Source organism: Fundulus heteroclitus, chromosome 20 (genome assembly GCF_011125445.2).
Source record: "Fundulus heteroclitus isolate FHET01 chromosome 20, MU-UCD_Fhet_4.1, whole genome shotgun sequence".
Lineage (NCBI taxonomy): Eukaryota > Metazoa > Chordata > Actinopteri > Cyprinodontiformes > Fundulidae > Fundulus > Fundulus heteroclitus.
The window spans coordinates 25,870,177-25,887,971 of NC_046380.1; the positions used below are offsets into that span (position 1 = coordinate 25,870,177).

Here is a 17,795-nt window from a genome sequence, read left to right on the forward strand (position 1 = left end):
AGGTTTTTCTGAAGACAAACTTTTGATTGAGAAAAGTCACACTAAGAACCCGAGGGTCCGTTTATTATTCATGCAAGCTGCCTAAAAGGCTCCCATTAGATTAAACTAATTTCCCTCAGGCAGAGTGAAATAAAGTGGCTGTCTGACGCTGCCCTGCCTGGCCCGCCTGGGCTTCCCTTCAGGCAACAACCTGGATTGATAAAACAGACTTCTGCACAATGCTCTGCACAGCAGCACTGAAAAGTCATTTTTTCCCCCATCTTTGTTCATGATATACCCCCAGTGTCAGGTACAGGAGTTTCCACTGCCACAATTTGCTGCTCTGATATTATTTTTTTCTAGTTTCAGCAAGAAGATGCCTTTTGTTTCATGTAGCTGTACTTTCCTGTAAAAAATGCTTTTTTATTTTATTTTGATGATCCTTTAAAGCTACTATAAATGTGTATTGTGTAAACCTAAATTAATAGCAGATTTGTGATTATTTAGACTTGATCATTTCAGTATTTGGCTCGAGGCCCCAATGTTTCGTACAGAAATGCTTTGGTTTGCCTTTAAGTCACTTGGAACTGTACATTTTTATTTGCGGAATAGATTTGTTTCCAGTAAAAGATGTTTGTCAGTTTTTCTGTGGTTGTAAACAAGTTATTAATTCCAGATCCCCACTTTCTAAAGCAAGCTTCCCAGCGCACATGGTCTCCAGTGACATCACAAAAAGCTTGAGTTCTTTGTGGTAGTTTTTTTTTTTTTGCATTTTCAGTTTCTTTATTTGCCTGCTTTTAATCAATTTCCTTTTCAGGTGCATATTCTGTAAAATGCAGAATACGCCCACGGCCCATATTTAAGGAAACTGCTGGGATTTCAGGAAAATTGGTAAATAACAAAACACATTAAATGTGTTTGTGAAGAGGACCGGGGCAGACTGGAATGAAAACCAGTGCATGATCTACGTTAAAATCTCTTAAACGCTGTACATCAACTGTACTGTAACACCAGCTGGCAGCTCAATTATTGTGCCTGTTGTGATGTCAGGAAAAATGGGGGGTGTTTTATCTTCTATGGGCCTTTTTAAAAAAATTTTTTTTGCAAAATACTGCAGTGAAAATCCATGTTTTATTATTACCGAACTTTCTTTTATGATCAATGAAAATTGACCGTCTTCACTGCATCGTCTGTTTAAAAACATGCAACCCAAAAGAAAAACAGCAACAATAAAGCACACCAATGCAGTGACATGTAGGTTTTATGTAGAGAACGGTGTTCTCAGAGGGGACTTTATGGTTCTGGGAGTCAATATTATAAATAAGGGCAAAAGTGTTCCTCCAGTGAAACTAGATGCGACTGGTTCAAGAGGAAAGACACAGGTTTTCTCTTTGTGATTATATTCCTGAACACTTTTTTCCTGGATGAAATTTCCAGTCTTGTGACTTTTGGTGGAATTTGATCCACATCCCAGTGACTCATCGTACTCCTCTTCCAGAAAGTCTACAGTATGCTTGGCCACAGCTCTCTCCGCTAAATGCTCTCCCCAAACACTGACACAACAATTTAAAATATTAACAACAGACGTTTTAGTAGCATGTTGATATTCCTATTAGAAAAGTTATGATTTTGGGTATTGTAGCTCAGGGTAAAAAAGACTCTGATGCAATGTAACTCTGTTATTTTGCATTTGTAAAGGACCTTTCTTATGAAAAACCTTTGAAAGAGCATAAAGAGGAACACAATGTTTATGCCAGCTCAGAGCTGAGCTACAGCAAGAAGGAAATTAGCCTAGCATAAAAGTAGCTTGGCATAAAAAACATTTATGCTACTGACTATTTGATTAATAAAAAAGCAAACAGTATTTGTAGCCCTTGGACATTTTCACAATTTTTCATCTTACAACCATTCATAATATATCTATATATTTTGTTGCAATTTTCCGTGATAAGGAGGGTTCATGTGCAATCTGTGAAAAGTCTTCAAAAATATGGAATTTAAGTATTTCCCCGATTTAGTATTAGGTTGAAATAGAAAAAAAGCAACAAAAACATCATTATCCAATGGCTGATCAGTTCTAAGTTAATACAAGCTAACCTATCTGATGTTGGACAGAAACTTTGATAACCCTAACAATTTCCTAACTAATCAGGAAATTAAAGAAAAAGAAAAAGAAACTGCTTCTAAACATATGGTCACACTGGTCAAAGATATATGCTCTTTTTGGAAATGTTATAATAGATCTCCAGTTGATCTGTGTAGAAATTTCTGCTATTAAATTCATAATAAACTTTTTTTCCATTTACTTTAAACAGAAGCGATAAAACACCCAGAGAAGTTTGGAATAATAGGTCAAAACAAAATAGGACACAACTGCAGCAGTCCTTTAAGACTTTTTTTTCCCAAATTGATATCCCTGTTGTATATTATATATCCATGATATTTCTTCCACTTTATAATATTGCAGTACTTCGTGTTAGTCTATGTAAGCCATATCATACTTTTATGATTTGCTGATATTAAGTGACAAAATGTGAAATGTTCAAAGGAGATGACTGTTTTGCACAGCACTATAAAAACTGTTGCAATAAGGCAAAGTTTATTTTCTCAGGCAAATATTCTAAACCAGTCACATCTCTCCATGACTCAAATTTCTCCTTTCGCTGCATGAAAGTAGACCATCTACCTCCCTACAACACTCGTCTCCTTTCTATATCTCCTCCCTTATATATTTTTTTTTCTCCAACATATGCTGACCCATTTACAGCAAATGTTTAAATGGGAAGCCGATGTGTGGAAAAGAAATGCTGTTTCTCAGGAAGCAGAAAGTAAAAGTGACCAAAAGTAGAGAGCCAAGCCAGAAGACCATGTGGGACACCTCATCCAAAGAGGGTGGACAAAAGGGTTCATTCTAGCAGGGTCCTGGCAGCAGGGGTGGGAGTCACAGTGGAAAAAAAGCCATTGCTAATTTAAAATAAACATTTTATTCAAAATCCCTCCACTGTGAGTGAGCCAAGTTCGCTTTGTTCTTTGAGGACTTTCTTTCCTACCTAATCCTCTAAGCATTTTTCTTGACGCTATGCCTTTAACTGAACCGGGAACTAATTATGGCCTCATTATTGCCTCCACAGAAAAGTGTTCAAATGAAGATGCAAGCGGTTCTGTTTTGAAGGCAGAGATTGAACCACTCTTCCTATGCAGAACAACAGATGACTCATTCCTGGAGACACTGCCAAATACTGTCAGAGATTTTCCTCCTTCCATGTTTAACTGACCCAACAACCCTGCTTACTTCAAATCTAAAACATACTTCTAACTAGGTAACCATCATTTTTGTACCTTCTATGTCCACCTGCAGACGCAGCTCAAGTAAGCAATGCTGAAAACCCCAAACAAAGCAAATTTTGAAGCAACAAAATCGAGGATTGAGGTTATGCAAGATTTTTGACACCTTGTACAAACTGGGTCTTTAAGCCACAGCACACGGCGATGGATCACATGCTCTGTTCCAGGCCAAGAAAGGAGGGAGGTTGGGGGGGGGGGGGGGGGGGGGGGGCTGTGGCCAGTTTATTGTAGGTCCAGAGAACTGAGGCCATTGTTTGGATCACGCAAATCGGCTGTGGCTCCCTGCAAAATAGGCTGAGCCGTGGTGTCGTAAGCAACCTCACGTGTGAAGCCTGACCGAAACCTAGAGCCATGGGGGGGTGAGACAAGTAGGAGGTGGAAGGCAGCAGAGCACAAGGGACGTGATGAAAGGGCACAGGCCTCAATGTCTCGACGCTTAAATTAAAAGGTTTGCAAAACTGTAAAAGAAAGAAGATACTTGTGTTGAAAGGAGTTCTTAACATAGCAGCAAAGGCCTTAAAAAGGTCAGAAAACTGTCCCCCACAGATTTTTAGTTTTGCTTCAGATTCAGTGACTATGGAGGTCACAGCACAGATATGAGAAAACATAGCACATCAATAATTGAATCACTCTTATCTTTCTAGCTGTGCTCATGTAGACCAAAACCACAACAGTGACCACACTCTAATTTTGTCCCATGTCCCTCGTGTGCATGAAAACTTTTTCTCCAGGTACTCCAAACTCCTCCCATAGTCCAAAAACCTGCATTTTAGGTTAAATTAGCCTTAAGTAGATTGGCTGAACCTTTGTCAGAGTGTCAGCTGGAGTACCTGCTGAGTATGGACAATGGTTGGATAAATGGACTGAATCTCTCCAACTTTAACTTTGTCAATTTTTTTTTAAGAAATTTGTACCTTCATCACGGTTTGCAGTGGAAAAAAGTGATGTTGACCAGTTTGGAGACCTTTGGGATTTTCCATTCATGTCTTTTAACCATATGTTGTTAAACAAAATGCATGTTCCACCAATAAAACCAGGTACAGCACAAATAAATGCTTTTTTTATGTCAGAAGCCAGAAAGCAAACTGTAAAGAACAACACGGCTGCCCTCAGTTTGATTATAACCATGTTAGGGGCTTCATTATTAAAATCCCACAGTAACCAGAACCAAAGTCTACAACAGTTTTTTTTTTATAATTATTTCAATACCACTAAATTTATCCATCATACTGTTTGATTTTAGTATTTTGATGAGATGCCAGAGAAAGTGACCAAAGTATTTACCCTCTGGAAGAGCTGCCTCTCCCTATTCTCTTCCTGTTGCTGCGCACTGCCTGTTAGCTGGCCAAAACAAAGCAAAACCTTTCCCCAGCTTACAAGAAAGACTCTTTTGGCTTTTTGGAAGCATTTGTTAAGGCTGAAAGCTCGGGCTATCATGGTGTGAGTACAGGTGGGAAGCCAGAAGCTGTACGTCTGAGAAGTAGCTGACCGCAGGCTGGCTCCAGGAGAAAATAACATGACAAGTTAACCAGATAGATTAGATGTTATTCTTGTGTTACTCTATAAGGAGCACAACAGCAAAAGGTGTAAAGTATATAAAAGGGCTGAATTACATTAAAACTGCTTGAGTCGTTGGCTTTCTCATTCTCTTTTTCCCATCAATGTGTGAGTAAAGGTTTTTCTGTCCCCTGATGACCTTTTCCTCACACGCTGGTGGTCCCCTTTGCGTGATGCTCTCGCATCACATGGCCCATTTTTGGATGCAGCACCCAGAGCCTGAGGCAGCAGCCCCGGGGCACCCGGTGACCTTCCACTCTCGCCTGTCCTGCCAGCAAAACAAAACTCCACACAAGGCCGTGGCACCGAAAAAACGAGACCCAACTAATTCACCGCTCGGCCGAGTCTTAGCGTGGACAGATGGGACACCCCAGGAGTTGGTAGTTTGAAGTTTGCCCTTCACAAAGCCTTGTCAGTCATGGACAGCAGAGCGAGCACAGCAAGTAGTAAGGGAGGAACAATACCCGCTCCTCAGCGCTGTTTTATCTCTGACAGCGATCCTGTAAACACTTTCAGCCTGCAGGTGGAAAACACCACACTGACCTGCCACTCAAACAGCCCCCCGTAGCGCCTTATTTACGACGAAATGGCTACATTCTAATTATTTTCTGTCTGACTGCCACAGATCTCAACGCTTCATTGTTCATCCAGAAATGTGCAGCGCAAATGTTGTTGTTTATTCCAACAATCCCTGGCGTTAGCGCTGGTGGCAGACTGTGTGATGCCTTCACTGCACTCTCTGTTTGATAGCTGGATCCTTGGCTCTCCTCGCCTTCCAAGATATCTACAGCACATTTCTATTCCTTCGTGGGGGGTGGGGAGGGGTGGAGGGGCGGGGGCTTTTGGGCCAGCTGGCAGGGTTACAAGCAAAGCAGGAAGGCTAAATCCAGCCCCCCCTCACAAGCACAACAAACTAAGGCTTCTCAAAACACACAAGCACCAGCGCTCCTTGGGGGCAGAGCCGCCACTGAGCAAACAGTTTGATCAGCGCAGCGCACTGCGATACATACAGAACAAGACCAGCCCCAACAAATGAACTAAATTTATTTTAACTTGCTGGGTACAAAAGAAGAAAAGTAAACAGTAAAATAATAGCATACACAAAGGAAATAAGTAGGCCACTTTTCGCTCCACCTCCCTGCCTTTGAGTTTTCAGTCACCCCAGCTTTCAGTTGTGTGTGTTCAGCGTATAAAAGCCACACACAGGTGAAAAAAGACCCAATTATTTTTTTAGCAAACAGCCCAGACTTGCCGCAGTGTGTCAGCGGCCGATGGTCCAGAGATCCTTTCTGAGACGGTTCTGTTCAGGAGGGTTTCTGCAGTCCAGTACCCTGGTCTGACTTGTCTAATGAACGTTAATGTTCACTTCGCTCCTGATGTGTGCAGGAAAAGATGCACCAATCAGAATTTAGTTGCCGCTTTCAGATCTCTGTCTTTTTGTAAACCTTTCACCTGCTATTTTTCTTTAAGAAATATATCAGAAGATACCAAAACAACATTTTAAATACTTTTTAAGACCTCCTGGCATAAGAGATCATTCATTTTTCACGTTAAGAGCAGCTGTATCATAACATCTGCTCTTGCTTTAGCTACTCCTCAGGGAATATTTATCTGGCAGATTCATGAAATTGCACCGTAATTTACGTTATACTGCAAAGTGACTGCTATCAGTCTTTTTTGATCTGAATCTTATCAGATGCTAAGGACTATTTGCACACTTCTCAGCTTCTCAGGGATTATTTGTTCGGACACCCATGCAAATTACAACAGTTGTTAAACTGCAACTTTTTAACTAACCTGAACGGCCATCGGCCTTTTACGTCACCCATGTTCAGGTGATAACCTAATAATTGCCTTGTTAAGTAGCATGAGATGTGCTTCACAAGAAACTGCAATGGTGGAATGGCTGTCATACACGTAGAGAAGATTTAAGAAAAAAATGTGCCTTTTTTAAATTTTTCTAGGACTGTATAGTTGGAAAATGTGTGTTCAGCCTCAGTTGCTCATGTGGCCTCTTGGGAGAAATGATTGCCCACTCCGGCCTGAAAGAATCTAGAACTTAACCTTAGCTCTCGCATTTTCAAAATATTGCTAACATCTCCAATCCAGCATGTATCATTAAAGACACAGTTTGCTTGAAAGATAAAACAAATACATTTTCCTAGAATCTACCCTTTCTGTTATCTGCTGAAAGTCTTGCTCTCTGTTTCAGCCTAAATGAACTACAGCCATGTCTTGCCATGTCCTGGAAAATATATTGTAAACACTTTATTGATGCTGAAAACCAGCAACTTTGATATCTTCAGTTGTTACAAAGAAGATCATTATTGTTTACACAAACTGATAAAGCTTGTGTATGATATGCTCACTGATCAGAACAAGGACACATTTTTGAGTTTGTGACTGTCCAGTCACAGGCCGGGGCACCAAAGCTGAACAATGACCAGTTCCTGACACCAGCCGAATTCCTGGTTATATCCACCCATAGGTTAGACGACCTACTAATTAAAAAACCTTGAGGGCAATTTCAGCCCTCACAAGTTAGTCACCAAGTCCCACAGCAGACTGATTTTTTTTTTTTTTTAACATGGCGCACTAGAAAAAAAATTCAAGGGACATATGACTAATTATCGCAGAGAGGAAGAGCTTAGCAGAAGTCTGAGGGGGATAGGAGAGAAGGATGAGACTAATCATCATCGTAACGGAAAACAAACCAGCGGAGACTTAGGTTAAACAAGCAATGCCAGAGGAAAGCTGGATGTTAAATTATTTAGCTCTGTCACAGGATGCAGTACCTAATTTGTGCTCCTAATGAAATGCAGGTGCTATAGCACTATAGATAAACCCCAAGACAGGGCCAGGTGTTCTGCATTTCCCAGCTTTAGAAATGCAAATGAGCACATTATTATTCTTCATGTTCTTCTTTGTGTTTCCTCAAATTGTTCTTGCCTCCCCTTAAGCAGTTCGCTTGGCCTGGCCGGCTGCCGTCAGTGGAGCCCTGCTGAGATTACAGACAGTTTTTTTAAAAGACCTTACACTCACTTTTGCTTTGCTAAGTCCCAAAATCGCCTTCCCTACTGCCCGTCTAAAAAAAAAAAAAAAAAAAAAAAAAACTATCACTGGGGATGTAGACCCATCTGACCCCGAGCTTACATGAAACAGACAAATACAGAATTATGATATTTATTTGGCAAACAAGGTCGCACAGCTTGGGCATGCATGAAAAACAGAAGAACTACCATGCAGAAAATTGCAGCAGATGCTCTGGACCCATGAGTCAAAACTTTAACAGATGCAGCCACAACTAAAGTAGGTCCTTGTGGGAAAATGGCACTCTTTCTTGTGGAGCAGCATTTCAAGTTGAGGGGAAATTGAGCTGGTAGGCGATGGCCTTTTTAAACAAGGCCATGTATATTTCATGTTGGGCCAATATTTACTTTTTTCATAATGTTAGGTCCTATTTGTTTATTGTCAAATTTATATAACTTGCTTCAATACACCTGATATAATAAAGTCAGATCACGCAAGATAGTTAAGAAAAATATATCACAGATTCTTCATGCCAGATAAAGGTTCATGACAGTAAAGTATAACAAAACTAAGTGAATATGAAGGGATGCCAAAAGCCTGTGTTCTAATAGAAACATGATGGTACATCTTAGTTTGGGAAAAACAAATTCAAAGTACCTCCTCTACCAGCTGTTAGCGGAGTGGTGGAGGGTTGATGATCGGGGCTTTTTTGCAGCGACATGACCTTGGCACTATGAAATCACTATCTGGACATTGAACTCTACACTATTTAGGAACTATATACCAGTGTTGTAGTACTTGAGTCCGAGACTCGAACTCGAGTCATTAGCTAAATTTAGAGACTCGTGACTTGACTTGGACTTGCGCACTGATGACTCGAACTTGGACTCGGACTCCTACATTCAGATCATTCTGACTCGGAAATTGAGAAAAAGACTCGACTTTTTTTATATCATTAGGCTATAATTTTAATATGTCATTAGAATATTATTTGGTGTATGATTTTAATATCTAAATGTCGTACCGCGCACGTGACGTCACCATCTCATGAGCAACGCCCCTTGCCGCTAAGGTTGGGCAAACAGTGTGAGAGCGCACATAGCAACCAGCCATTACACATGCAACAGATACAAGGATATGACCGACTTTACAGCTGTTAAACTATCACAAGAGGATGTCCAGGCGCCCCTTTTACTGGTAGAACTGTGGAACAACATACCAACGTTCAGCTGAAACGATGGCTTCAGTGTCGAGGGCTTAGAAAGACTGGGAAACGGGCCGAGTTGATAGAAAGGTAAGTCGTTGTTTTTCTCCTGCTCGGCGTTCATGGCCTCATCAGCCTTTTTTTTCTGTTTGTTTTCACCGTCCAGGAATCGGTATAAATTTTCCGGCCCGCCGAACAATTTAGTCCGATCCGGTGGCGAAATGCATTATCATTATCCAACGGCTGTATCTCCTTGCTGCATCGACCGATATGCATCAGATTTGTTGTGAGTCATGGGGGAACGCTGCCGAACGCGTTTGTGGGAATCGCCCGGTGGACGGACGAGGAAAATGCGTAATAGCATCTGCGGTGGCGGGCGGCCGGCGGTTCGCGAACCCCGCCCGCCGGCCAGAGCCGCGGCGGTGGCCAATAGGCCGGAGTGCACTTGGCTGCGAGGGCCGATCGACACCGCTTGCGGCTTTAACATCCTTCATATGCGGCCTATCAGCGTACCTCGAGTCGCTGATGCACGTTCCATAACAACAATGTTTAAAAACCATGGTTAGGAGACGTCTTAGACTTGGAAAAAGCAGTCGTTTTACCGAGTAAAACCAGGGTAACTACAGCGAAAGAGTTATTAGTGCAATGGACTGTTACTGATTCATGTCATACGTCACGTCACGGCAAATTCCTACAACGAACTTGGATCAATAAGTGACTCGACTCGGACTTGACTCGGATGAGTAGTGGACTCGACTCGGACTCGACTCTGATTTTTTTTTAATGACTTGGACTTGACTCGGACTTGAACACTGGTGACTCGAACCTGGACTCGGACTCGAGGCATAGTGACTTGACTACAACGCTGCTAAATACAAAGGTTTACAGAGTCACAGCAAACCAACTTTATTTCGTCAGCTAGTTGATTGAGTTGAAGGGTGTCCCATACCGCAGGAGACAGTGCCTTAATGAAACTATTGTATACTGTGTGATAAACAGACCTTCAATATATATCATTCTAACAATACATATAAGGCTTGCTGCCAAAAAGATAATAAATGTCAGAAATAGCTTGATAAGTGCTGGTGCCCATCATAACGGGCTGTTAAGTGTAATGATACCTGTCTGTCTTGCCTGACAAGCTGCTGCTTTCAGTCCCATGACTCCCTGCTCTCTGTGCTGCACCGGCAATCAGGTCTGACTGGTTACACCTGCGGCAGCTCCAATTACTGGGAGTTGCTGCACCTGGGAGGAACACTATAGATTGCTGGCTCTCCCAGTGGGTAGCTGCCAGATTCTTGAAAGCCATCGCGTGAGTATACCATTCAGCGTTCCTTGTATTGACCTCCTGATCTCTATCTTTTTCGTTCCTGTTCTCTTCCATCTGCCTTGCCCTTATTGAATTCTCCACCGAATTGTTCTCGGCCACTAACTCTGCTCTTTTCCCAACAGTGATTCCAGTTCGAGCTACAGTCATTTCCTGTTCCAGCAACACCAGTTTATTTATGATAAACCTTTAAAGCACAACTCTGTGTTTGGCTTGAATATCGGGTTCTCCGATCTGCTATTCTGCCAAGAATGATCTGGCCATCAGAGTTAACTTTAAGCTTTCTGAGCACAAAGGGAATACACAATTTTAAGCCAAGTCATTTAGACCAAAGGTAAAACCCACCTGTGTGTGGGAAAACTCAGACTTGTCCTCCAGTCTCTTGGGAGTAGTCTAAACAATTATACCTTTGACAAAAACATAAGCCTTTTCTAAATGTGAAAAGGAACAACTATTCCCCTCCAAAGTCTGGACAGTCATGAACATCTTTTTATGTCTACTGAAGGCTGATCAGTCCTCCAATTAGCCCAGAAACAAGCCCAGGCGTTGTTAACCTGCATGTCCTATCCAAATTCAGCTTAAACAAGGACGTTACAAACAAGTGTTGGTTAGTTCATTTCACCAATCCAGACACCTTTAAACCTCACCAGTGCATCAGTAGATATCTTTAGTGAGTGTCTTTTCACTTTTCCGCCATAATTTGTTCTTGTTTGGACGGAAAGGACCTTTGTACTTTCTGGGTCTGTTCATTAACAGTTTTTTTCTCAATCAGGACGTCATGACATTGAGGTAATTTCAGAACCGATGTTCTGATGTCCCTGCTTTTAAAAACTTGACTTAACCGAGTCCGAGTAGCTTGTGATTGATTGGGTTCATGTTTTTGTCCCACATGTGTAGTTTTGATTTGGGAAGGAATCTAGAGTATGTTTCCACGGGATTAGAAATAGGTATGTTTAGAGAAACGCTCTGATAAGAATTTATTTAGTTGGTTCTATTTCTGTATAAGACATTCCACTTTTTTAGAACATCACAGAACAGTCCATAATGCCATGTAAACAATGTGAATAATGTAACTATTTTGAATTTGAAAGAAACTTTTAGTCATTTTGAAAGCAATTAAAATGTCTTGTTAAATGGATGCCAATTTCTAACATATGCAGTAATGTGAAACAGTCAGGGAGTCCCAAAGAAAGCCAATGCTGTTTGTTAGAAATTTGAAACATCCCTAATAGATGCAGTGGAGAAAATTCTAGCACTATCCAAGCCCAGTTGAGCCTGGTACCAGATACATACTGGAGCGTTTCTTGCAGCAGCTTCTAACAACAACTGCAGAACCAGCAATTTCATGGGACCTGCTTTTTTCAACCTAAATGTGTGGAGCAGCTTCTAGATAAGGTGCCTGGCACAGCATCGTGGAGAAAAAAAAACAGGTCACACAGAACGGCATGAAGGTTGGCCCAGCTGAGAGGTGGGTGAGGGGAGCAGGTAGTGAGAAACAGCAGGTTTCTCCATTGCTCAAGGCGAGTCCTTAATAACTTCCAGACAGCTGCTCTCACAGTCTCGTATGTCTAGACCGCAGCTACAGTTTTCTATGTAAGCTATCATCCCATTTAGGCCAAAAAACATGCTCACACGCACAGCGTCTTGCAAAAGTATTTATACCTTTTGAACTTTTCCAAATTTTGTCACGCAGCAACCACAAATGTCAAAATGTTTTACTGAGATCCTCTGTGACACACACACAAAAAAGATCACAATAGAAAAGGGGAAGGAAATATAGATGGTTTTAAATAACACTATTACAAATTAAAATCTGAAATGTCAGCCGGCCATGCACATGTAATCAGTCCCCTTTTACTCAAAAGCCCCTAAGTAAAATATCTTACTATTAGCCTGATCGTTTTATATATCTCTTTATATTTTCCAGATGATTGCATTCAATTGTCCTCACACCACTTTACTCTGACACCACTAAATAATCCATTGAAACAAACTTCTGAGATCACCATATTCGTAAATGGTTTCTACCCATGTGTAATTCAATCTCAGTACAAATATAATGTTCTGTGGTGATATCAGATGTTTAAAGAATTGGGGTGAACAGCATTATAAAGACCAACGAGCACAGCAGACAGGTCAGGGTCAGGTAAAGGAAGTTATGAAAAGTTATGGGGACGTTTAAAGGAGCAGTAAGCGACATTTCATAAGTTTTAGATAGAGAGAACGGAAAATTGTTTTGTGAAGAACTAAAGGTATCTTTTTAGATGGAATATGGTACACACCATCTCTTTGTATTGTTCCCTAGTTTCTATTTTACAAAGCCAGGCCAGCCGCACGTGCATGTACGTGTATGTGAACAGCTGTCACTCAGGGCTTAGCCCCTCCCTAACCATAAAATGCCACCGGCTTGTTCACCTGAAGACGATCAGGACCTGGCATTACCACAAAAACAACGATATTTGGCAATGAAGTTGTCAGATAAGGAAAGAGACAGAATGAAGATTAACATTGGCCTTGCGTTTCCAAGGTGGAGAGCATTTCGAGAGCAGAAGCAGCTGCAGTTTGACTCGGAGCTAGCTTTTCTCCTCCACACCGGTGAGTAACAGCATGACGTCAAATGTTTGTTTTTGTTGATGTTACAGTCTATTTAGACTTGTTGACTCAATTTAATGTAATGCTACAGTTGTGGCATGTGGGTTAATTGTTGGAGCTTGACCAGCAAGGGTCAACCACACGTCTTGTTTTGGTCTACAGGCAGTGCTCAACAGCCCACCTAGTGGTGAAACTGCACTTATTGTTCCTTTAAAGGAGGGTTATGTTATGAAACAGTATCCCAAGCTTTGAAAAACTCACAGAGAACTGTAGAGTTCATCATCTGAAAATGAAAAGTGTTGCTCAATTGCAAACGTATCAAGACAGGACCCTCCAGTTAACACTCACAGTCCAGGCCAGCATTATCCCGAGAAGCAGCCAAGAACTCCATAGTCACTCTGGGGGAGCTGCAGCTCAATAGAAAGAATCGTTTGACAAGACGATGATTAACAATAGATTTTGGAAGGGCGGCAAGAAGGACATAATAGTGGAAGGAAAGAAGCCCAGGAAAACATGTAGTAGAAAAAAGGTGCTGTGGTCACATGAGACCAAAGTTCAACTTCTTCGGGCTGCACACAAAATGCTACGTGTGCAAGAAAACTAACTTGTGTTTTACCTAAACACACATTCCATTCATTGAAATGTGGTAATGACAGCATCATGCTGTGGGGATGCTTTTCTTTAGCAGGGACAGGGAAACTAGTCAGAGTTGATGGAAAGATAGATGACATCAAATGCAGAAGAGTCCTGCAAGTGAACCTGTTAAAAATTTAAAAGATAAAAGCGTTGGGCCTGTGGCAGAGGTTCCCCTTCCAGCTGGACAACTACTCTAAACATGCAGTCAGAGCTGCAATGGGTTGCTTTAGATCACAGCATATTCATGTGTTAGAATGGCCCAGTCAAAGTCAAGACTGAGCTATTTTTGCAAAGGTCCCACATCAAAACTGCTCACTACTTTGCATTGGTCAATCCCATTAAAAATAATTAAACAGCTTATGTTTACAGTGTGAACTGAAACTGCAAAACGGTTCAAAAGGGTGTAAATAGTTTGGCAAGCTACTGTACATACACAAAGTGACGGGATGATCTCCCGTTCACCTTCAGCACTTGGTCTTAGAAAGCTATGGGAACCTTGACTCACGTTTACACAGATTGTCTCATGCATTGGGCTGTGACTGCATCCTCTGTGGATCTGAAGTCAACAGTAAATCACATCTAACAAGCAAAAGCAAACTTTGTAAATCTCCTAATTAGGCCTGACAGAACGGTTTAGTAGCAGCTGGATCCTTCTAGCTTGCTGACAGAGTGTACCATTGTTTTCTCTACTCAGCCAGTGGTGAACCAAATAAAACCAAGAGGCCATCAATCTCAGTGTGGTGGCACACAAACATTCCTATCTAAAGAAGAAATCAGAAACCATAATAGTTTTTATCTGTTCTCTGATCCCATAATAATATATCTACCTTAAATGGCTTAAGGTCAATGGCATGTATTAGTTATGCACATAGTTTAAACATTGCTTACAAAAGGCTAGTAATGTTATTCCAATAAACAAAAAGCTTCCATTCCTTTCAAAGTTAGGAAAATATGGCATTTAATACCAAACTAGTTTTAAAATAGTCTTTGTAAGCAGCAAACTTTGACACATTCGCTTCTTGACAAGGAAAACTGACAAACTTACCAGAGGCCGGCAGCCCTGGAACATTTCTGTCCCCTTGAGCTAAATCGAGGGCATTTGACATTTTATACCCCGAGCCATGGCTCAATAACTTCAAATCTGACCATTCCTTTATACTGCTGGCTGTAACTCTGTTATTGATGAATTCGCCTTTGTTTTGCCAAACACTTTAAAAAAGTCAAACTAATTTGGGGTGTGAAAAAGTGTGTGGTTCTTAATTAGAGATATTTTCACTCTCTGTATTGGGAGACATGCTGTCAGGAACTTACAAACATCAGGATCCTCATCTGATCCGTCTGGGCAGTCCTTCTCGCGATCACAGCGCCAACCTTTAGAGATGCACGTCACCCCATCCTTACACACAAACTGCTTCGGGCTGCAGCTCTTGGGGGCTGAAAAGACAAAAAGATGTGAAGAAATACATAATTAATACAAAAAGCAGCTCAGTGATCTTTAGTCCGGAGATCTCATTAGCGGCACGCAGACTGTCTGTTCTGAGTACATTGTGGTCCTTCTTGGCCCTAATTAGATTCTGGAAAGGTACTTACTGGTGGGGACAATAGGGAAAGGATACACGTACTGGACCAATAAAGCTTTCTGCAAAATGCTTCCATCTAAATATTCAGGTCAGGCTTTCCGGGCAGCTGGCAGTGATGAAGCATGGCTGGAGGGCATCAGAGATGTCCAGTTCAAGTTTCTGTGATAAGAAAAAAACCTGCCCACTCTGCCCTGTAGCCAAATGGCATACAAAAACATTTTAATTCAAGGCCTTCTCGGAAAAGCACAAGGGCATCTCAACAAAAACCGCCGGCCGAGCCGAGCCCCTTAAAGGACTCCTACTGAGTAGAGTTCTTTGGATCACTTTGCTTGATCACTCAGTAGGACGTTTTAAGAAAAGAAACATTGGTTTGACAAACAATAGTCCACTGTGTATGCTTATTTAGACCAGGCTATTGATAGCAAGCCCAGTGTTTGCTCTGTTGACCACAAGCACCAGTATTGACTGAGCCCTTACAAGGTCTGAACCACCTGAGGTTTTTGGATGTCCCAACAAACCACTGCTGTACAAAGACAGACGATTGCACCCTCTTTGCCCTTTTCGGTTTTGGTAAAGAAGCACAGAGAGGGAGGGCAGAGTGAAAGCTGGAGCTTCTCTGGGTTGCAGTGGAGATAGTCTCAGTGCTTGTGACAGTAGAATAGAATAGAATAGAATAGAATAGAATAGAAATAACGGTGCCTCAGTGGGGAAATTCAGCTGCGCCAGCAGATAGTAAAGGTAAATAAAAGAATGTGGAAACACACAAAGGGGAAAAAACACTAGTTATTGAATATAGCATACTAAGATTCACAGGAATGTGCATCTGAGTTGAATAGTATAAAAATGTGCATCATGTGCATGTATATTTGTGCATAAAAAATAATTTACAAGAAATGGAAAAACTGCAAATAACATCAGAGATGTAAACTCTTGTGTTTTTTTTTTGGGAGCAGTGATGTGTTTACATGCACAAAATTTCACAATCAGATTGAAATGTATTCGGACTAAAAACCAACAAAATAAGTGATAGTATTGTTTATATGGGCACCCAATCAATGTCCCAACATTGGATTATCAACCATCATAAACCACCCCTCTCAGATTAAGATCAATCCGACTGAGCTTAATCTAATCACAATTTCCGATTGCCGTGTTTACATTATTTATTTTTATTCCGATCGGCCCTTTATTCCGATTACTTTTGTCCATGTAAACGTAGCTAGTGAAGGAGCTCACCATATCTAGAGCTGAGAGCCAGCCCTGAAGGCTAAAAATATATTCCCCCATGTCTATTTTTATTCATATAGTTTCATGCAGAAATACTGATATTTGGTCAACATGAACAGTCGAATAAATGTCAGAATGCTCCGTCTTCTGAGTAACACAGCCTATTATGTGAGTATATTTTATCTAGCAATGGCAGATCTGGGTACAAAGGAGAGTAGAGTAGGGTTGGCTACTGAATGCAACAGGATCAGGGTTTGATTTGATGTGGTAGGAGGCACAGAAAGAGAAAACACTTTAAAGCTAGGAACAACTGTGCTGCAATGGCAGTCTAAAAATTTACTTTATGTAGTTTACCTACATAATTTATGTTTCATATATTCCCATTTTGAGTTATTTAAAGAAATTTACCATGTAGCACACTACTGCCTAAACAGGTTTTTCCAGAGTTTGATTACATTTTCAAACTAATTTTAAATAGAAATAATGATATTCATCTGTATATGGCAGATGGTTCCTCAGTGGTTGGGCTTTGAATTTGGATGGATGGATGGATGGATGGATGGATGGATGAATGGATGGATGTATGGATGGATGGATGGATGGATGGATGGATGGATGGAGCTCTGTTTCAGACATTGAGGTAGGGAATGAAGTCTTGTTATACAAATTACTTGTTGTATTCCTTTATCCTTACTTGACTTTTCCAGACCGGGCGAACCCCTGTTGATATACATTTCTGCATTGTCTTTTTGAACAATTTCAGGTCTGAATTTAGAAACGCTGAATTTAAATGAGGGCATTACCTGAGTGTACGTAAGATCTGCCAGTCCAGACACAGAGTGTGGGGAACAGGACAGTTTAAGATAGAAGAGGTTTAGATGATGGGATGAGGTGGGATCAACGGGATGACAGCATATACATGTTCAGCTACAGCCTCAGACTCAAGCAGTGAGATGAATCGTGAAATGGGCTCAACCCAAGTACCTTAAATTCAACCTGACATATCGCTGCAGAGATTCTCCATCTATCCTCATCTCCACAACGCTTTGAACAGAATGCTTACACGAGCGAGTGTGTGGGGGGGGGGGGGGGGGGGGGGGGGATTTTTCTCTCTCACAAGTCGGAAGGTTTTGAATTATTCATGATATGCAAGCAGGCTCGTGTTAAAACCCTTCCACTTTGCTCCTCATCTTTGCTCTTTGGTGTATGCTTGTTTGTTTGTTTACAGGGTTTCATCACCAGCTGTAGCAGGCAGCAAGATGCGAAACGAACTGTTTATTCAGATGCTGACAAGAGCCGAGTCGACGCGTGGTTAACT

At 41.3% G+C, this 17,795-nt stretch overlaps 1 protein-coding gene across 1 annotated transcript in view; it reads right to left on the minus strand.

Moving 5' to 3' along the window:
* LOC105937015 (low-density lipoprotein receptor-related protein 1) overlaps window positions 1-17,795 on the minus strand; it is a 130,747-nt gene that overhangs the window by 90,253 nt on the left and 22,699 nt on the right. The window contains exon 2 of the mRNA XM_036151684.1: window positions 14,982-15,104. Coding sequence (XP_036007577.1) covers window positions 14,982-15,104 — 123 coding nt within the window. The remainder of the gene's footprint in view (window positions 1-14,981; window positions 15,105-17,795) is intronic.